This window comes from Cervus elaphus, chromosome 7 (assembly GCF_910594005.1).
Source record: "Cervus elaphus chromosome 7, mCerEla1.1, whole genome shotgun sequence".
NCBI lineage: Eukaryota > Metazoa > Chordata > Mammalia > Artiodactyla > Cervidae > Cervus > Cervus elaphus.
The window spans coordinates 46,222,804-46,243,668 of record NC_057821.1 but is presented as its reverse complement, the minus strand read 5'-3'; the positions used below and the strand labels follow the sequence as shown (position 1 = coordinate 46,243,668).

The 20,865-nt window shown below is 38.5% G+C and overlaps 1 protein-coding gene across 1 annotated transcript in view; it reads right to left on the bottom strand.

The window, feature by feature from the left end:
- The window catches only part of LOC122696840, a 100,107-nt gene that overhangs the window by 60,684 nt on the left and 18,558 nt on the right, over positions 1 to 20,865 (bottom strand). Inside the window, exons 3-4 of the mRNA XM_043906962.1 lie at positions 17,868 to 18,131; positions 9,105 to 9,282 (exon numbers count right to left, since the gene is read on the bottom strand). Coding sequence (XP_043762897.1) covers positions 9,105 to 9,282; positions 17,868 to 18,131 — 442 coding nt within the window. The remainder of the gene's footprint in view (positions 1 to 9,104; positions 9,283 to 17,867; positions 18,132 to 20,865) is intronic.

Sequence of the window (20,865 nt, the reverse complement as noted above, 5' to 3'; positions counted from 1 at the left end):
AGTGTTTTGAGCCTTTCTGAATTATCGTTCGGTTTTCTCTGCTGAAAGGGAATGACGCGGCAAAGATTCCAACCTGCTGGAAACGTTTTCAGCTCATCTCATCTCCCTGTCCCCCAGGTCCTCCCCGCTTTCTCTGCGTTAAACTGCTTCCCCGCTTCCTTTCCATCAGTGGGAACACTTCCCTTACGGGTGTCAGGATCTCTTGGAGGGGTCAGGGGCTGCCCCGCAGAGGAAATGACAAGCTGTGAAATGGAAAAGAACAATTCCTTCCACATGTTCCTTTGCTCCTGGAGCAGCCGAGGTTGTCAGCTAGCATCACTTTGGAACCAAGCCGGGCTCTGCATCGTAGTCCTGTCAAAACTAATTTACGATTAAAGACCTGCATGACTGTTTAAAGCTTTCTCAATTCCAGCAGTTTTCTGAAACGACTTGGAGATCGAAGTGGTTCAAACTAGAAACCGTTGCTGCAAATAACCCGCAATGGTGAAGAAGCCTACAAAACCGAAGTTGAAAACAATTTTTTTTTTTTTTTTTTTACTAAATTTGTTAAAAATGCAAGCCTTACTCTACCTCCAATTGACATCTGTGAGGAATTTCCCCAGCCGAGCCCCAATTTGGGGAGTTTAATGTTGCAGCTATTGGAAGTCTCACTCAGTCTGTAAATAAAGTTACAAGGTGACAACTTCATTGATCTGTAAGAAGGAAGGGAGGACAGAAGAAAGCACCAAATGCAGAAACGAAGGAGGGAAGAAGAAAAGAAGCAAGGAAGGATTTAACTTGAACACTGGATGTGTAAAAAAAAAAAATGATTTAAATTATTTTAAAATATTTTGAAGCATTTCTATGATTTTAAACCTTTTATTTTGGCCACACGGCATGCAGGATCTTAGTTCCCCAACTAGGAATCAAACCTGTGCCTGCTTTCCCAAATCCATCCCTGTGTGTATCCAATAGTTTCAAATACACTTTGTAGCATTCTAAGCCCTTAGCTTTTCTCATGGATTTTCTTTTACCCCAAAGAAATGTGAAATTGACACCTATCTCCCCAGGTCATACCAATACGAGATTTAAATGGGATTGTATTAAAAAAAGAAGTTCAGGCAAGCTTCAATAGCCTTCAGAAGCTTACTCATTTGTCTCCAGAAGCCCATGAGCTACCCTGAGCTCATGTTCTCCTCATCTAACTCATCCCACAGTGCCTCTATAAAACCCCAAACGACAGAACTGTAGTCTAAAGAACACAGTACATGGCCCTCCAGTTCTGGCGGTCCAGTGGTTTGGACTTTGCCTCCAGTACAGGTGGTGAGAGTTCGATGCCTGGTCGATGAGCTAGGATCCCACATACCTCATGGCCAAAAGACCAAAAGGTAGAACAGAAGCAATATTGTAGCAAATTCGATAAAGATTTTAAAAATGGTCCATATAAAAAAAAAAAATCTTGAAAAAGAATAGAGTACATGTACACAATATGCCTTACTTTCTCATGAAATAGTGTGTACCATAAAATACAGCATACTCCTGGTCTCACAGAATTTCAATGAAAAGTGTTTTTTAGCAGGTTAGTGAGTATTTCCATGCAGTTCCCCTCTTCCTGAGAATCCCACCGTGAGAAGACTGAGATGGGGAACAAATCTGATTGGCAGATGGCATCTATTTCCCACCATCACCCCCTCCCCTAAAAACCCAATCTTTGTCACTTAGCCAACTGTGTCTGTTTCACTTCTCCAAGGGTGAAGTCTCCCCCGGGGCCTGCAGGTAAACAGGGTGCTGGCAGGCCCTCCCCTCATCAAGCCAGTGTGGGGACGTACATCTCAGTGGTGAAGTGGGGGAGGCTCCAGTGAGCCCCTGGAGGTTGAGGATTTGCCTCTTATTTGGGTTTATAATCACACAGCATTTAGCAGCATGTTTTGTTGCTGGTGATTCCACAATAAAATTCTCCTGAACTGAATTCTGCACCACAAAACATATATAGACCTTGCCAGAGACCATCGTTCATGTGATGTAGGCACATACAAAACAAAATTGTCAAGCAGAACAAACGTTTCCCTAGTCTGCCCCCTGAAAACTAAAGCAGCCTAAACCCAAAAGTTGCATCATGGGCCTTTTTTTGGGGGGGGCGGACCTTTTATTCTTCATAAGTATTTTCTGGCCTCAGGCGTCCACTGATTTGCAAGACTGATCCCCACTTAAAACATGAACTGCGGGATTAAAGTCAGAATCACCTTACTGTGTATGTGTGTGTGTATGTGTATGTGGGTGCATATGTGCATGCACACGTGAACTGGTAAGTGAACATTAAAGTCACTTTTTCAGAATCTGGGGACTGCAGTGGATCCAGCAGGTTACATATGGAGCCTATCAATGTGGGACAGCTTGTAGAAGATCATAAACATATTTTTCAGATAGAAACTCTGCAGCCATGAACACACCACGTGCCCACCCCTCCCCTAAGGTTCACTCCTTTCATTGCAAATAGCCAGAAAGCCATCAAGCCGGAGTTTAATAAACTTTTAATTTGAAATGAATTACCACATGTTGTGTTTGTTTACCCATTATTAAATCTCCGAGCAACACATCAGTGGCAGAAATAGCATACTGTATCACATCCCTGATAGATTAGAAAACAAACCCGTGGGGGATATTAGCTGCTAATACTACATCTAGGAAACCTCCAAGAAAAATAAGTAAATATATGCAGTTGTAGCAGAGACAGGCATTCGAAGAAATTTTTGTTTTGTTTTTGTATTACTCTATTCAGAATAAGGGCAGAAGTTCCCTCTCTAGCCGTGCAATGTGAAACTTGTATTATCAGTCTCTGACTAAGGGCAGAGCAAATGATCGTCTGCCTTTTCCAAAGCACTTTCCTAAAGCATGAACGTGTTCCTCTCATGGTATGTAGTGTTCTCATATTGGATATGTCAGTATTCACAGTTCTTGGAGTGTCACCTATCCCCCTTTTAAGGGAACTGAGGCAGCCTTCTAAAAGCCAAGTTCAGAACACAGGGAAGTAGGTGTGGAAAATATAGCCACAGTACCCCGAGGAAGAACTAGAAAGCAAAAATGATCCGGTGAAAAACTGGTCTAACAGTAACTGCCTCTAGTCTTCCACGCCGCATCCCAAAGCCAGGTTAAAATGTCAGTATCACTGAAATATAACTGTTGCAACAAAACCTACTTCCTCAAAAGTTAAAAATTCTAAAATAAGATTTTCATTTCCGTACTGAATTGTGAAACATTAGGGGAGAAAAGGGAAGGAAGGGGAGAAGGAAGGGAGGGAGGAAAGAGAAAAGAGAAGAAAAGAAAGGAAAGCAGAAACTCATGTGACATATGAGTGTCTGTCTGGGTCCCACAAGGCAACTTCAGAGTTGACTGGATCTTTGAACTTGAAACTTGAACAAAAATAACTGCATTTTTCTATTTTTTATCTAATGGAATCATAATCACTTCTTGTATATGTCTTGATTTACCCATCCTATGTTAGGAAGATGATCGTCGACCACCAGAAATGATCAGGACTTGTTCTTCTCCTACATCTCAGATCCCCAGGATAGCTATCCTTCAGTTAATTTATTTTCACAGAATGAGGGCATCCCAAACCCTCCCGTTGGAGGAACTGACTCATCGGGTTGGACGTAAAGACAAGAGGTGGGTAAAAACCTTTCTCTGGCAGACAGGACTGTAAGACTTACGTGCAGTGTCCGCGAATGTCCTCGACAGAGCAGCCACGCAAAGCATTTTGGAATGAGGCTAAACCTGCCCTTTGAATGTCTGTTTTCACCTCTGTCCTTTTCCTGCACTCTCTGTCTTTCTTAGAATGCCAGTGATTTAGGTTCCCAACCTCTCCACTTTCCCCTCATCCACACTAAGCATGTTGATCACAGCACACCCACTGTCATCCACCTATGATATCTGCACTAACATAAAAAAAAAATCAACCATAGTCCATCTGCTGTCCATCTGAAGCTATCACAGCATTGTTAATTGACTAACAGTTCAGTTCAGTCACTCAGTCGTATCTGACCCTTTGTGACCCCACGGACTGCAGCTCACCAGGCTTCCCTGTCCATCACCAACTCCCAGAGCTTTGCTCAAACTCATGCCCATAGAGTCAGTGATGCCATCCAACCATCTATCTCATCCTCTGTCACCCCCTTCTCCTCCTGGCTTCAGTCTTTCCCAGCATCAGAGTATTTTCCAGTGAGTCAGTTCTTCCAATCAGATGGCCAAAGTATTGGAGTTTCAGCTTCAGCATCAGTCCTTCCAATGAATATTCAGGACTGATTTCCTTTATTAGCTATACCCCAATACAAAATGAAGATTTTTAAAAAAGGAAGAAAATAATGGTGGAAATTATAATAGCAACACTATATGGTTGGAATAAACTTTTAAATTTTATTTTTATAAAATAAAAGCTGTTGATTTTTTAGGTGCATATCAATATTTTACACAATAATTGAATTTATATTGTTTTAAATTTAGCAAAATTTCAAGACATAAAATAAGAGGCAATAAAAATTTCCTTTAATATAGCCTGCTAAAAATTAACCTATTAAACTGAGAACAAAAATAATTTCCTAAATATATTAAATTTTTAAAGATCATTTAAAAACAAACTCTATGAGTGTATAAATGTACTGATCACCTAGTTGATCCCATGAAATAATTTAAAATTTGCTGGCATATTAAGTGCAGCACTTTCACAGCATCATCTTTGAGGATTTGAAAAAGCTCAACTGGAATTCCATTGCCTCCACTAGCTTTGATAGCTCCACTATCATCATCCTAAAAGATGATGCTGTGAAAGTGCTACACTCAATAGGCCAGCAAATTTGGAAAACTCAGCAGTGGCCACAAGACTGGAAAAGATCAGTTTTCATTCCTATTCCAAAGAAAGGCAACGCCAAAGAATGTTCAAACTACCACACAATTGTACTCTTCTCACACGCTAGCAAAGTAATGCTCAAAATTCTCCAAGCCACGTTTCAACAGAACGTGAACCATAAACTTCCAGATGTTCAAGCTGGATTAAAAAAGGCAGAGGAACCAGAGATCAAATTGCCAACATCCGCTGGATCATCGAAAAAGCAAGAGAGTTCCAGAAAAACATCTACTTCTGCTTTATTGACTATGCCAAAGCCATTGACTGTGTGGGCCACAACAAACTCTGGAAAATTCTTAAAGAGATGGGAATACCAGACCACCTGACCAGCCTCTTGAGGAATCTATATGCAGGTCAGGAAGCAATAGTTAAAACTGGACATGGAACGACAGACTGGTTCCAAATTGGGAAAGGAGTACGTCAAGGCTGTATATTGTCACCCTGCTTATTTAATTTATGTACAAAATACATTATGCGAAATGCTGGGCTGGATGAAGTACAAGATGGAATCAAGATTGCCGGGAGAAATATTAATAACCTCAGATATGCAGATAATACCACCATTATGGCAGAAAACAAAGAACTAAAGAGTCTCTTGATGAAAGTGAAAGAGGAGAGTGAAAAAGTTGGCTTAAAACTCAACATTCAGGAAACTAAGATCATGGAATCTGGTCCCATCACTTCATGGCAAATAGAGGGAGAAACAGTGGAAACAGTGACAGACTTTATTTTCTTGGGCTCCAAAATCACTGCAGATGGTGACTGCAGCCATGAAATTAAAAGACACTTGCTCCTTGGAAGAAAAGCTATGACCAACCTAGACAGCATATTAAAAAGCAGAGATATTACTTTGCCAACAAAGGTCCATCTAGTCAAAGCTATGATTTTTCCAGTGGGCATGTATGGATGTGAGAGTTGGACCGTAAAGAAAGCTGAGCACCGAAGAGTTGATGCTTTTGAACTGAGGTGTTGGAGAAGACTCTTGAGAGTCCCTTGGACTGCAAGGAGATCCAACCAGTCCATCCTAAAGGAAATCAGTCCTGAATGTTCATTGGAAGGACTGATGCTAAAGCTGAAACTCCAATACTTTGACCACTTGATCCAAAGAACTGACTCATTGTAAAAGACCCTGATGCTGGGAAAGACTGAAGGCAGGAGGAGAAGGGGACGACAGAGGATGAGATGGTTGGATGGCATCACTGACTCAATGCACAAGTCCGAGTAAGCTTCAGGAGTCGGTGATGGATAGGGAGGCCTGGTGTGCTGCAGTCCATGGGGTCGCAGAGAGTCGGACATGACTGAGTGACTGAATGGAACTGAATAATTTTAAAAATAAAAAACTCACGGGGATAAGGAAGGATAGAGTGAGACGAACGGAGAGAGTAGCATGAAAGCATATACACTACCATATGTAAAATAGATGGCCAATGGAAATTTACTGCATGAATCGGGGAACTCAAACCGAGGCTCTGTGCCAACCTAGAGGGGTGAGAAAGGGTGGCAGATGGGGGGCAGGTTCAAGCAGCTCTAATTGCTCAGTTGTGTCCAACTCTTCGCATCCCCATGGACTGTAGCCTGCCAGGTTCCTCTGTCCCATGGGATTCTCCAGGCAAGATGACTAGAGTGGGTTGCCATGCCCTCCACCAGGGGATCTTCCCAACCCAGGGATCCAACCGAGGCCTCCTGCATGGGGTTCAATTTCTTACCATCTGAGCCTCCAGGGAAGTCCGACATATGTATACCTATGGTCAATTCATGTTGATTAATGGCAGAAACCAAAGCAATATTGTAAAGCAATCACCCTTCAATTAAAAGTAAATGAAATAAAAATAAAAAATCAAAGCCTTAAACCTATTAAATTCCAACCTAGAATGCTTACAGTCAGTTCAAAGGTGTGCATGTTGAGGACAGCACACTCTACAAATTATTCGAAAAACCCAGACTGTGACATTGGTCTCCTCCTATTCTCTCAGGCTGCAAGTATAGTCAACCTAAGTTCTCAGGTGTGACAAGCAATACACATTAATCAAGGCACTTTATAGAGTTGGCATTTATTACCTACCTTCAATATATATCTCATTTCTAATTTAGTTTCACAAATATCCATTTAAAGCCAGCTGACAGAATTCAATATATGAGAATTCTATGTGTAAAATTTCAACATAGCATGTCCAGGTACACATGACTCTATAAAATGCCACTGAATTCTCTGGAGGTGGCAGTGTCTCAGTCATCACTGGGTGGTAATAATCGTTCACTTGTAGAGAAACAGGACAGAAGCAAATATAACAGCCCAGGGCTTGTGCTGAAATTGTCTGTTAGGGAAGGAATGGGGTTCTAGAAAATGAGTTGCAGTCAGTGGAGTTTTACTTGGCCCAACAAGGCAAAAAGTCTCCAAGGGGTTTGGAAAACTCTGGGCACAAACAAAGAAACTTTTACCACCAGTAGCTGAATATGAAGCTCTGTGCGGCCCAGTTGTTAGGTAGAATGAGACAAGGAAGATGGATGTCATCTAGGATGTTAAATAGTTCCGATTTGGGGTTTGATTATAGTAGGGTTCTAGCATCCTTCTGAAACACCGCTGTTTTCCTGAGTCTTGCCCTCATCTCAACACTTCCATCATTCTACACACTCTCCCAGTTTGAAACCTGCCACTCAGCAGATTCAGCTAGAGTCTCGTTGTTTATACCTCTCCAATGGACATATTCTCCTTCCCAAACTTCCCTCTCTCGCTCTTGTTTCACATGCATTTTTCCAAAGATCCCCCAAACATTAATACTTGGATATAATGCAGAAAGTTCAAACTCAGTAGGTCCAAAATCAAGTTCACAGCTTTTCTTCTAATCCTGTCTTTCCCCCTTCATTTCTTGTTATTTGCTGGTTGATATCCATATCTATCCGTGGTATAAAATAAAGAAAGAAAGAATCATTCTTAATTCTTCTTCACCATCCATATCCAACTAACAAGGATACTCTTATTCTTAGTCCAATGGTCATTCTATTACACTTCTTTAATACTTGGACAGTTTACACTCTCTTCTCCAGCTTTACTATCTCTGCCCTAATTCAGATCCTCATCTGTTGCCTGGACTGCTGATCTGTTTCTAGCCATGCCTTTCTCAAATGAATCCTCCTGAAACTTGCCAGAAGGATCTGCCTAAAACAGAAGTGAAATGCATCACTCACCTTCCTAGAATCCATCAGTGGCTATCCACTTAATACCTGTTTTACATCAGCCACAACAGACATGAAAATATGGTGGAAAAAACAGTGAGGGAACATTCGTATCCTAGAGTTTTATATATGTAAAAATGATCTATCTACCAAAAGTGAGAAAAAATAGATTTTGCAGGCATGCAAAGACTAAGAGAGTTTACCATTCACAGATTCAAACTTTAAATTAATTACTAAAGATTTATTTCAACCAGAAGAAAAATGGAACCAGACTAAAGACATGCTATATTAAAAATATTATAAAGCATCGATACTGATCAAATGTGTCAGTAAATTAATTTTCTATTGAAGTTTAAAAAAGAAAAACTAGATTCTCTGTTGAGTAAATGAAACTAAAAGCAAAGCCAACAATAAGATATACGTACAGAGAAGTGTTTGATGGGTAGTTAAAGCACACCAAAAATGCATAAGAGAAATGGGCAGATTCAGTCATAATTGGTGATTTCGCACAACTGATAGAAACCAAAGATAAATGTGTTAAGCTTTCAAATCAAGGAAGTCTCATGAAGAGACCTACTGTGCAAGAACTCATGGTTAGCTTCTTTCTATAAACTGAAACTTGTATACATTGAATATTTCAAAGTATTATTTGCTCATGTAGTGTTTGATTAAACCAGTCTTTGAAAGCAAAGACTTATAGAATAGGTTAAATTAATTGAGAACTTTTTTCTGAAAGCAATTCTCTTTCATTGAGCATACAAGAAAGACTGAAATTTAAGACTAAGAATCTAAAAAGTTACAACTGTTCCTCAAAAAATGAAAGCATATTTTAGAGCAACAAATCATGGAGAAAGACTTGTGTTTCAATGGTTCCTATTTTATTATATAATTTATAATTGTGCAGTATGAAATCTTGTCAATGATTACATTCTCTTTAAATGACATGATATAGAGAGAAATACACTAATAGCACTTCTTTCTTTCTCAGATTTATATAATATAACAGAACTTAAAATATTAGTAATTAGATGCTGATAAAATGTGAACTAACCTTGAGATGAGTGTGAGAAAGATTTCGCTTCATCACTCCTTGAGGAACAACTCTTTTTCTCTGTATTATCCACACTTGATTCTGCTTCAGCCATTAAACAATCTGGAAACTCAGGGGGAAGCTGAATATGCCTTTTGTGGTTTTTTTGATCATTCAAATGTAGAGGAAGTTTAATTACCTAATAAGAGATGGATCTGTTATCCAAACTGTTGAAAATACAACACACACAATTATCTCTCTCAAACAACCTAATATGCAAAATCCAAAAGGTCAATGACGAATTCAATTTTTCTAAAACTTACATTTGTTTTGTTTTGCTGTACTATAAAAAAATGCATTTTTTTTGTATTAACAGGGTTACATAAAATGTCCCTGCTCTGACCTCTGGGACACTGTGAAACGCCCCAACATTCGAATCATAGGAGTTCCAGAAGAAGAAGACAAAAAGAAAGGCCATGAGAAAATACTTGAGGAGATAATAGCTGAAAACTTCCCTAAAATGGGGAAGGAAATAGCCACCCAAATCCAAGAAACCCAGAGAGTCCCAAACAGGATAAACCCAAGGCGAAACACCCCAAGACACATATTAATCAAATTAACAAAGATCAAACACAAAGAACAAATATTAAAAGCAGCAAGGGAAAAACAACAAATAACACACAAAGGGATTCCCATAAGGATAACAGCTGATCTATCAATAGAAACCCTCCAGGCCAGAAGGGAATGGCAGGACATACTGAAAGTAATGAAAGAGAATAACCTACAACCTAGATTACTGTATCCAGCAAGGATCTCATTCAGATATGAAGGAGAATTCAAAAGCTTTACAGATAAGCAAAAGCTGAGAGAATTCAGCTCCACCAAACCAGCTCTTCAACAAATGCTAAAGGATCTTCTCTAGACAGGAAATACAGAAAGGTTGTATAAACGTGAACCCAAAACAACAAAGTAAATGGCAACGGGACCACACCTATCAATAATTACCCTAAATGTAAATGGGTTGAATGCCCCAACCAAAAGACAAAGATTGGCTGAATGGATACAAAAACAAGACCCCTATATATGCTGTCTACAAGAGACCCACCTCAAAACAAGAGACACATACAGACTAAAAGTGAAGGGCTGGAAAAAAATATTTCATGCAAACGGAGACCAAAAGAAAGCAGGAGTCGCAATACTCATATCAGATAAAATAGACTTTCAAATAAAGGATGTGAAAAGAGACAAAGAAGGACACTACATAATGATCAAAGGATCAATCCAAGAAGAAGATATAACAATTATAAATATATATGCACCCAACATAGGAGCACCGCAATATGTACGGCAAACGCTAACGAGTATGAAAGAGGAAATTAATAGTAACACAATAATAGTGGGAGACTTTAATACCCCACTCACAACTATGGATAGATCAACTAAACAGAAAATTAACAAGGAAACACAAACCTTAAATGACACAATGGACCAGCTAGACCTAATTGATATCTATAGGACATTTCACCCCAAAACAATCAACTTCACCTTTTTCTCAAGTGCACACGGAACATTCTCCAGAATAGATCACATCCTGGGCCATAAATCTGGTCTTGGAAAATTCAAAAAAATTGAAATCATTCCAGTCATCTTTTCTGACCACAGTGCAGTAAGATTAGATCTCAATTACAGGAAAAAAATTGTTAAAACTTCAAACATATGGAGGCTAAATAACACGCTTCTGAATAACCAACAAATCATAGAAGAAATCAAAAAAGAAATCAAAATATGTATAGAAATGAATGAAAATGAAAACACAACAACCCAAAACCTATGGGACACTGTAAAAGCAGTGCTAAGGGGAAGGTTCATGGCATTACAGGCTTACATCAAGAAACAAGGAAAAAAACAAATAAATAACCTAACTCTACACCTAAAGCAACTAGAGAAGGAAGAAATGAAGAACCCCAGGGTTAGTAGAAGGAAAGAAATCTTAAAAATCAGGGCAGAAATAAATGCAAAAGAAACTAAAGAGACCATAGCAAAAATCAACAAAGCTAGAAGCTGGTTTTTTGAAAAAATAAACAAAATTGACAAACCATTAGCAAGACTCATTAAGAAACAAAGAGAGAAGAACCAAATTAACAAAATTAGAAATGAAAATGGAGAGATCACAACAGACAACACTGAAATACAAAGGCTCATAAGAGACTACTACCAGCAGCTCTATGCCAATAAAATGGACAACTTGGATGAAATGGACAAATTCTTAGAAAAGTATAACTTTCCAAAACTGAACCAGGAAGAAATAGAAGATCTTAACAGACCCATCACAAGCAAGGAAATCGAAACTGTAATCAAAAATCTCCCAGCAAACAAAAGCCCAGGACCAGATGGCTTCACAGCTGAATTCTACCAAAAATTTAGAGAAGAGCTAACACCTATCTTACTCAAACTCTTCCAGAAAATTGCAGATGAAGGTAAGCTTCCAAACTCATTCTATGAGGCCACCATCACCCTAATTCCAAAACCAGACAAAGATGCCACAAAAAAAGAAAACTACAGGCCAATATCACTGATGAACATAGATGCAAAAATCCTTAACAAAATTCTAGCAAACAGAATCCAACAACATATTAAAAAATTCATACACCATGACCAAGTGGGCTTTATCCCAGGAATGCAAGGATTCTTTAATATCCGCAAATCAATCAATGTAATACACCACATTAACAAATTGAAAGATAAAAACCATATGATTATCTCAATAGATGCAGAGAAAGCCTTTGACAAAATTCAACACTCATTTATGATTAAAACTCTCCAAAAAGCAGGAATAGAAGGAACATACCTCAACATAATAAAAGCTATATATGACAAACCCACAGCAAGCATCACCCTCAATGGTGAAAAATTGAAGGCATTTCCCCTGAAATCAGGAACAAGACAAGGGTGCCCACTCTCACCACTACTATTCAACATAGTGTTGGAAGTTCTGGCCACAGCAATCAGAGCAGAAAAAGAAGTAAAAGGAATCCAGATAGGAAAAGAAGAAGTAAAACTCTCACTGTTTGCAGATGACATGATCCTCTATATAGAAAACCCTAAAGACTCTACCAGAAAATTACTAGAGCTAATCAATGAATATAGTAAAGTTGCAGGATATAAAATTAACACACAGAAATCCCTTGCATTCCTATATACTAACAATGAAAAAACAGAAAGAGAAATTAAGGAAACAATACCATTCACCATTGCAACAAAAAGAATAAAATACTTAGGAGTATATCTACCTAAAGAAACAAAGGACCTATACATAGAAAACTATAAAACACTGATGAAAGAAATCAAAGAGGACACAAACAGATGGAGAAACATACCGTGTTCATGGATTGGAAGAATCAATATTGTCAAAATGGCTATTCTACCCAAAGCAGTCTATAGATTCAATGCAATCCCTATCAAGCTACCAACGGTATTTTTCACAGAACTAGACCAAAGAATTTCACAATTTGTATGGAAATACAAAAAACCTCGAATAGCCAAAATAATCTTGAGAAAGAAGAATGGAACTGGAGGAATCAACCTGCCTGACTTCAGACTCTACTACAAAGCCACAGTCATCAAGACAGTATGGTACTGGCACAAAGACAGAAATATAGATCAATGGAACAGAATAGAAAGCCCAGAGATAAATCCACGAACCTATGGACACCTTATCTTCGACAAAGGAGGCAAGGATATACAATGGAAAAAAGACAACCTCTTTAACAAGTGGTGCTGGGAAAACTGGTCAACCACTTGTAAAAGAATGAAACTAGAACACTTTCTAACACCATACACAAAAATAAACTCAAAATGGATTAAAGATCTAAATGTAAGACCAGAAACTATAAAACTCCTAGAGGAGAACATAGGCAAAACACTCTCCGACATAAATCACAGCAAGATCCTCTATGACCCACCTCCCAGAATATTGGAAATAAAAGCAAAAATAAACAAATGGGACCTAATGAAACTTAAAAGCTTTTGCACTACAAAGGAAACTATAAGCAAGGTGAAAAGACAGCCCTCAGATTGGGAGAAAATAATAGCAAATGAAGAAACAGACAAAGGATTAATCTCAAAAATATACAAGCAACTCCTGCAGCTCAATTCCAGAAAAATAAATGACCCAATCAAAAAGTGGGCCAAAGAACTAAACAGACATTTCTCCAAAGAAGACATACAGATGGCTAACAAACACATGAAAAGATGCTCAACATCACTCACTATCAGAGAAATGCAAATCAAAACCACAATGAGGTACCATTACACGCCAGTCAGGATGGCTGCTATCCAAAAGTCTACAAGCAATAAATGCTGGAGAGGGTGTGGAGAAAAGGGAACCCTCTTACACTGTTGGTGGGAATGCAAACTAGTACAGCCGCTATGGAAAACAGTGTGGAGATTTCTTAAAAAACTGGAAATAGAACTGCCATATGACCCAGCAATCCCACTTCTGGGCATACACACTGAGGAAACCAGATCTGAAAGAGACACGTGCACCCCAATGTTCATTGCAGCACTGTTTATAATAGCCAGGACATGGAAGCAACCTAGATGCCCATCAGCAGATGAATGGATAAGGAAGCTGTGGTACATATACACCATGGAATATTACTCAGCCATTAAAAAGAATTCATTTGAACCAGTCCTAATGAGATGGATGAAGCTGGAGCCCATTATACAGAGTGAAGTAAGCCAGAAAGATAAAGAGCATTACAGCATACTAACACATATATATGGAATTTAGAAAGGTGATAACGATAACCCTATATGCAAAACAGAAAAAGAAACACAGAAATACAGAACAGACTTTTGAACTTTGTGGGAGAATGTGAGGGTGGGATATTTCAAAAGAACAGCATGTATACTATCTATGGTGAAACAGATCACCAGCCCAGGTGGGATGCATGAGACAAGTGCTCCGGCCTGGTGCACTGGGAAGACCCAGAGGAATCGGGTGGAGAGGGAGGTGGGAGGGGGGATCGGGATTGGGAATACATGTAAATCCATGGCTGATTCATATCAATGTATGACAAAACCCACTGGAAAAAAAAAATAAAAAAAAAAATAAAAAAAAACAAAAAAAAAATGTCCCTGCTCTATATGTTTATTAGTTTCTTTGTTCTTACTTTTCAATTTCTTATTTCAAATAATAGTCTGGTAGTCATGCTGGAATAAAATTAGCAAATACTCATTTAATAGCAAGTATTTACTATCTTAAAAAAACAATATTTTAAGCTTAAAATTAAATGAGCATATTGTAGAATCAGTATGTAATTTTTTTCAACTTTTCTCTGTGTTTAAAATTTTAATAATAAAATACTGGTGGAAATAATCACTGACACAGGAAATGAAGTATTCAGAAAAGAGAGAACTTGATAGAAAAGCTTTTCTAGGAAAAAGTGAAAGGCTGTCTTGCTTGCATAATTTTCCCTTTTACATTCTTTCATACATGCTCTGGGAGCTAAATCAGAACGGCTCCCAGTCTCCTCCTTAAAGCTCAGGGTTATTAGCCATGTGAGTAATGCATGAGGTCATGGCTGAGCCCCTCAGCCTGGCTCTGCAGCCCCTCTGACTGCAGCAGTTTTCTTAGTGAAGAGACAACAGAGGGAAATGATTAGGATCTACCCGACTTGGCTTGTTTCCTTTCATCTCTTCTAAGGCTGCATTGCAAAACCATTTTTCTGCTCCAATATCTATCTCTATTCTCTTCCCAAATCCAGGTTATCCTCTTCCTGAGTAACTCTAAAAGGCTACTCAAAATTTTCTTGTTCAGAAATGTTTGCATTTGAGAAAAATTCATATTAGAAAAAGTCATATATTTTAGAATTTCACATAGAGGAAAATAGGGTTTCAAGATAAGAAATTTTTTGTGTTCATCCTCATGAAAGAGAGTCATCTACATTCATACTTATTCTGCCTTACAGTCAGAAAAGCATGCTACTTGAATAACACGATTCTCATTAGTAAGATTCACTTCCGCCCACCAACCCTCCATGAAGTATACACAGGAAGAAAATTTCTGTTATTGTGTATCAAATAAGGAAGCTAGTGGACAATTATGTCCATTTATAATGAATAATGGCCAGAGAACTCCACAGATAAATTATGTTACTTTTTTCACTAAGTTTTTTTTAAATAGGAGAGAAAAAAGATACCAATGTGTTCAAATTAAGTAGATTTTACTGAAATCAAATTATTCTAATGCTGTTTACCAAATAATCATTTTTTCTGACCTTGTAAAATTTAAACACTACTTTTTGATTTTCTCTCAAATATAAAATGTGTATCTCTTTATTATCAATATCTGTGCTACCTAAATTATCTTTTATGAAACAAAGCCCATGCCATAATTTATAGAACACTGAATGTTAGGTAACAGTGATAATTTTAATGAAGAATTATAAATGCCTTTTACATTATCTAATAAACATATATCCAAATTTATTTTCTTTCATGGCTGTATTTTCATTTTCATTTCATTTTTATCTCTATGTATAGTATTCAGGTCACCAATTTGATAAATAGTTTTATTGAGGGTTTTCTTCAAAATTTGGGGAGTGATTTTTTAATTACTCCTTTGGATTCATTTATGATCTTCCTTTTCACACTTATTTATATCAATGTTTCTAATCCTTAGAAACTTTTAAAAACTTCTGATCCGGGGGTTCACTTCAAAACAAATCGAAATAACTGGGAATAGCACTAGAATCCAATACTAGAGTGGACTGCCATTTCCTTCTTCAAGGGATCTTCCCAACTCAGGAACTGAACCTGTGTCTCTTGTATCTCCTACATTCACAGGCAGATTCCTTACCGCTGAGCCACCTGGGAAAACAGATTTATTTTTAAGGTGCCACGCTTACTCCTTGGAAGGAAAGTTATGACCAACCTAGACAGCATATTAAAAAGCAGAGACATTACTTTGCCAACAAAGGTCTGTCTAGTCAAGGCTATGGTTTTTCCAGTGGTCACGTATGGATGTGAGAGTTAGACTGTGAAGAAAGCTGAACACCGAAGAATTGATGCTTTTGAACTGTGGTGTTGGAGAAGACTCTTGAGAGTCCCTTGGACTGCAAGGCGATCCAACCAGTCCATCCTAGGGGAGATCAGTCCTGGATGTTCACTGGAAGGACTGATGCTGAAGTTGAAACTCCAATACTTTGGCCACCTCATGCGAAGAGCTGACTCATTGGAAAAGACCCTGATGCTGGGAGGGATTGGGGGCAGGAGGAGAAGGGGATGACAGAGGATGAGACGGCTGGATGGCGTCACCGACTTGATGGACATGAGTTTGAGTAAGCTCCGGGAGTTGGTGATGGACAGGGAGGCCTGGCGTGCTGTGGTTCATGGGGTCGCAAAGAGTTGGACACGACTGAGTGACTGAACTGAACTGAACTGATTCCCAGGATGACTAGAAGGGCACATACTCATCTAAGAGTGGTTTTCTTAACAGTATAACCAGAGAGCAACAAAAATATATTTCGACAAAACATTGTAACTGAATTAGCTAAAAGGGGAAAAAAATGTCAATTAAACTTAAATAGAACACAAGAAAAATCATCACATAAGAAGAATATGTAGCTGATGATTTTTAGGTCAAAACTACACGCTTCCTGAACATGTCCATATATACTGTTTGCCTCAGGTAGGTAGATAAGTAGGTAAACTGAAAAAAAACCAACAGTAAGGAAGAAAACTCATAGCATTTCATGATACAAGCACTCTGGAAAAACAACATAAAGAGGTAGAATAAATGTGGACATATAGGACAAAAATAAATAGACCAAAATGTGTTGGAATGCCTTATATTTCAAGTATGTTACTATTTTCTTTTTTGGATCCTCCATGGTATTGGCCTAAAACAAATTTATGCAACAGCTATTCTGCTAAAAGACTTGATTAAAAAATAGAATGCCAAGCCTACACAAATTAGTGATGTGTTCCCAAGTTTGTTTGTTTTTTTTAATTTTTGACATAAACAAGGCAGCATACATTGAAGCCATGTGTATGGTAAAGAGAGACTTCTAATGGCCACTTTCATCCCATGGAAATGTGGGCTATCTATTGTCAGTCTCATCAAATAAATGTCAAGCATCTGGAAGGCAGAGACCACATCTATCTGTTTTATATCTCTGGAACAAGCGATGCCCAACCCACAACAGAAGCTCAATAAGAACTCTCGAAAAAGAAATACAACCCCTGCCCAACATTGCTGAGACCAGTCTGCTCCGGCAACAACAGGCTGCAGACTGAGAAATCAGGGACTTGGATAGCTGTCCTGATTCATAAGACAGAAGTTTGGATTAAACGATCCTTAAGATTTCTACTAACTCTAGAATTTTGCCCCTTGTTTGTAGACATCAATTTAATCTGCATTATGAGAAATCGGTAGTGGTACAGAATCTGCCTGCCAGTGCAGAAGATGCAAGAAACATGAGTTTAATCCCTGGGTCAGGAAGATCCCCTGGAGGAGGAAACGGCAACTCGCTCCAGTATTCCTGCCTGGGAAATTCCATGGACAGAGGAGCCTGGTGGGCTACAGTCCATGGGGTCACAAAAGAGTTGGACATGACTGGGCGACTGAGCACAAAAATGAGAAATCAATATTGAGATAACCCTTATTATAGGTTTTTGATATTGATACTTATTGGAATTTTCAATAGCTAAAGGCTAGAGAAAAGCAGCTTTGGAAAATCTTTACATTCTTTTTCCCACTAACAAAATCCCATTGCAAACCTGAAAATAGAGATTGCACAGCCAGTGGTCCAGGTCCAAGCAAATCAGATCTTCAGTTTTCTTGAAGCTGTCGACTTTCTGATCATAATGTCCTCGGAGAAGTGGACACTTGAATTTTCCTTCCACCACATCCATACTGCTATCATACAAAGGGAAGGTTGCCCAGCCCACAACCTGGTGGAGATAAGTATATTTCCCACGAAGGAGAAAGAGTTCAAACAAGAATGCCATGCCAAGTTCCACATCCTTCTTAGGCGGGAGTACCTAGGACAGATATGAGGACAAGGGAAGATTGGAATACTGGTATTTAGAAACACATCACAGTCAGTGATGCCTACAGATCATTTAGAGTTAAGAACTGCTTTGTCTCTGGAAAAGAAAGTGGCAACCCACTCCAGTATTCTTGCCTGGGGAATCCCATGGACAGAGTAATGTAGCAGGCTATAGTCCTTGGGGTCACAAAGAGTTGGACACAACTCATTGAGTATATGAGTGTGAAAGAGTTGATTTGTACTGTTATTGTTTGTCCTTAAAAACATAGCATTGGATGCACTTACATAAATAATGGTTATAGACCAAAGTAATTGGGCAAATATACTACCATGAAAATAAGACCCAAAAAACAAGACAAAAAACTACCCTACCAGTTCAAGATTCTGCCTCCTATGAGTCTTAGGACTCAAACCTGTAATATGCTAACTAAAGAGGTACACTGTACTTTCAGTTCTTTTTGCTTGAGCTGGTATCTCTTTTGTTTAACTATTTCTATCTTTTGCCATTCAATTCAATTCAGTTGCTCAGTCATGTCCGACTCTTTGCGAACCCATGGACTGCAACATGCCAGGCTTCCCTGTCCATCAACACCTGGAGCTTGCTCAAACTCACGTCCATCTAGTCAGTGATGCCATCCAACCATCTCATCCTCTGTCATCCCCTTCTCCTCCTGCCTTCAGTCTTTCCCAGCTTCAGGGTCTTTTACAATGAGTCAGTTCTTCATATAAGGTGGCCAAAGTATTGGAGCTTCAGCTTCAGCATCAGTCCTTCTGATGAATATTCAGGGCTGATTTCAATTAGGATGGACTGGTTGGGCCTCCTTGCAGTCCAAGGGACTCTCAAGAGTCTTCTCCAATACCACAATTCAAAAGCATCAATTCTTCAGCACTCAGCTGAAGAGTTATGGTCCATCTCTCACATCCATACATGACCACTGGAAAAACCATAGCTTTAATTAGACAGACCTTTGTTGGCAAAGTAATTCTCTGCTTTTTAATATGCTGTCTAGGTTGATCATAGCTTTTCTTCCAAGGAGCAAGCGTCTTTTAATTTCATGGCTGCAGTCACCATCAACAGTTATTTTGGAGCCCAAGAAACTAAAGTCTGTCACTATTTCCATTGTTTCCCCATCTATTTGCCATAAAGTGATGGGACCGGATGCCATGATCTTAGTTTTCTGAATGTTGAGATTTAAGCCAGCTTTTTCACTCTCCTCTTTCACTTTTCATCAAAAGGCTCTTCAGTTCCACTTTGCTTTCTGCCATAGGGGTGGTGTCATTTGCATATCTGAGGTTATTGATATTTCTCCTGTCAATCTTGATTCCAGCTTGTGCTTCATCCAGCCCGGCATTCCGCATGATGTACTCTGCATGTAAGTTAAATAAGCAGAGTGACAATATACAGCCTTGATTTACTCCTTTCCCGGTTTGGAACCAGTCATTGTGGTTTGTTTTTTTTTTTTTTTTTTTGCCTGACATTTATCTTTGTATCATTCGTGTATCCAGCACAAGTGCTTTGACCAGAAGGAATTCTTTAAAAAAAAAAAAAAAAGGTTAAACAATCATATGCCAGAGAAACTAATCCTATGCAAATGATATCTTGAAGTGCTATTACAAGGTCTACCTTTTCAAAGAAAAACAGCGTCCCGTTTAATTTTGTGACTCCTCTGAATTTCAGTTGACACTAGAATGCACATCATTGTGTAAGCAATTTGTCAGTGCTAAATAAATAGTGGTAGGCCTAAAGATGGACAGAACCATTGGATCAACCAAGCCACCGTTCATGTCCCCAGAAGAGAGATGGAGCCCATTCTTCAGCCTTTAGAAAAATTTTTAGGCAAGTGCAAGACACAAGTAATCTATTTTTTTTTAAACAGAGTATAGCCTGTTTTATTTTGTTTTTTTATTCTCTGTGAATAATTACAAATGGGCAAAGATAAGGACTAGTCTAAGACTATTTTATAACAATATATTTAACCAAAAGTGTGTAGGGATATTTTATATGATTTATGTAAATATTCCAAGACTTGGTTTATGTTTAAAATGAAGCAGAAGCATCTGTTGAAAAATGCCATAACCCTGTGGCAGCTGCTATTAAACCATTAACAGGATCAGGTTTCATTTAAACCAGATTTACCATTTTCTACAACAGCCCATGGGAGAGCTAAAAACATTAGGCACAAATTACTGACAAAAGAGATTCTTAATCAAGCCATACTTTTCATTTGGCTAGTTGGCTGCGAGTAACCTTTGTGATAAGAGAATAAGAGCTAAGTGAGGTAGAGGAGGAAAAAGGGGGTCAGAAACCTGTTTCCAACCACCGTTAAAAAATGAAGCTGAAGTGATGCTATTACAGTAATTTCATCAGTTTTATCCCTGCATTTAGAAGTGAAAACTAATGCTCTTCTTATAGTAACCTGGTCTTACTCAGGGATATGTTCAAAACAGATTAAGAAGTTGACCAGTACTGACCCAATTCTACCATCAATTTTCCTGTGGTCTTGGGCAAGTCACTTCTTTTTTTGTATCTTACTTTCCATGCACTCAAATTTCCTCACCCATAAAAAACAAAATTATAAGCATCTTCCTCATAGAGTTGATGCACTTGTCAGCTAGTATAACGAATATAAAAATGCTCATAAAATGTGAATGCACACAAATATTATTACTATCTGTCTTAAGACTTCATCCCAACTATTTCTATGACGCAGATTACAGTTTATTTT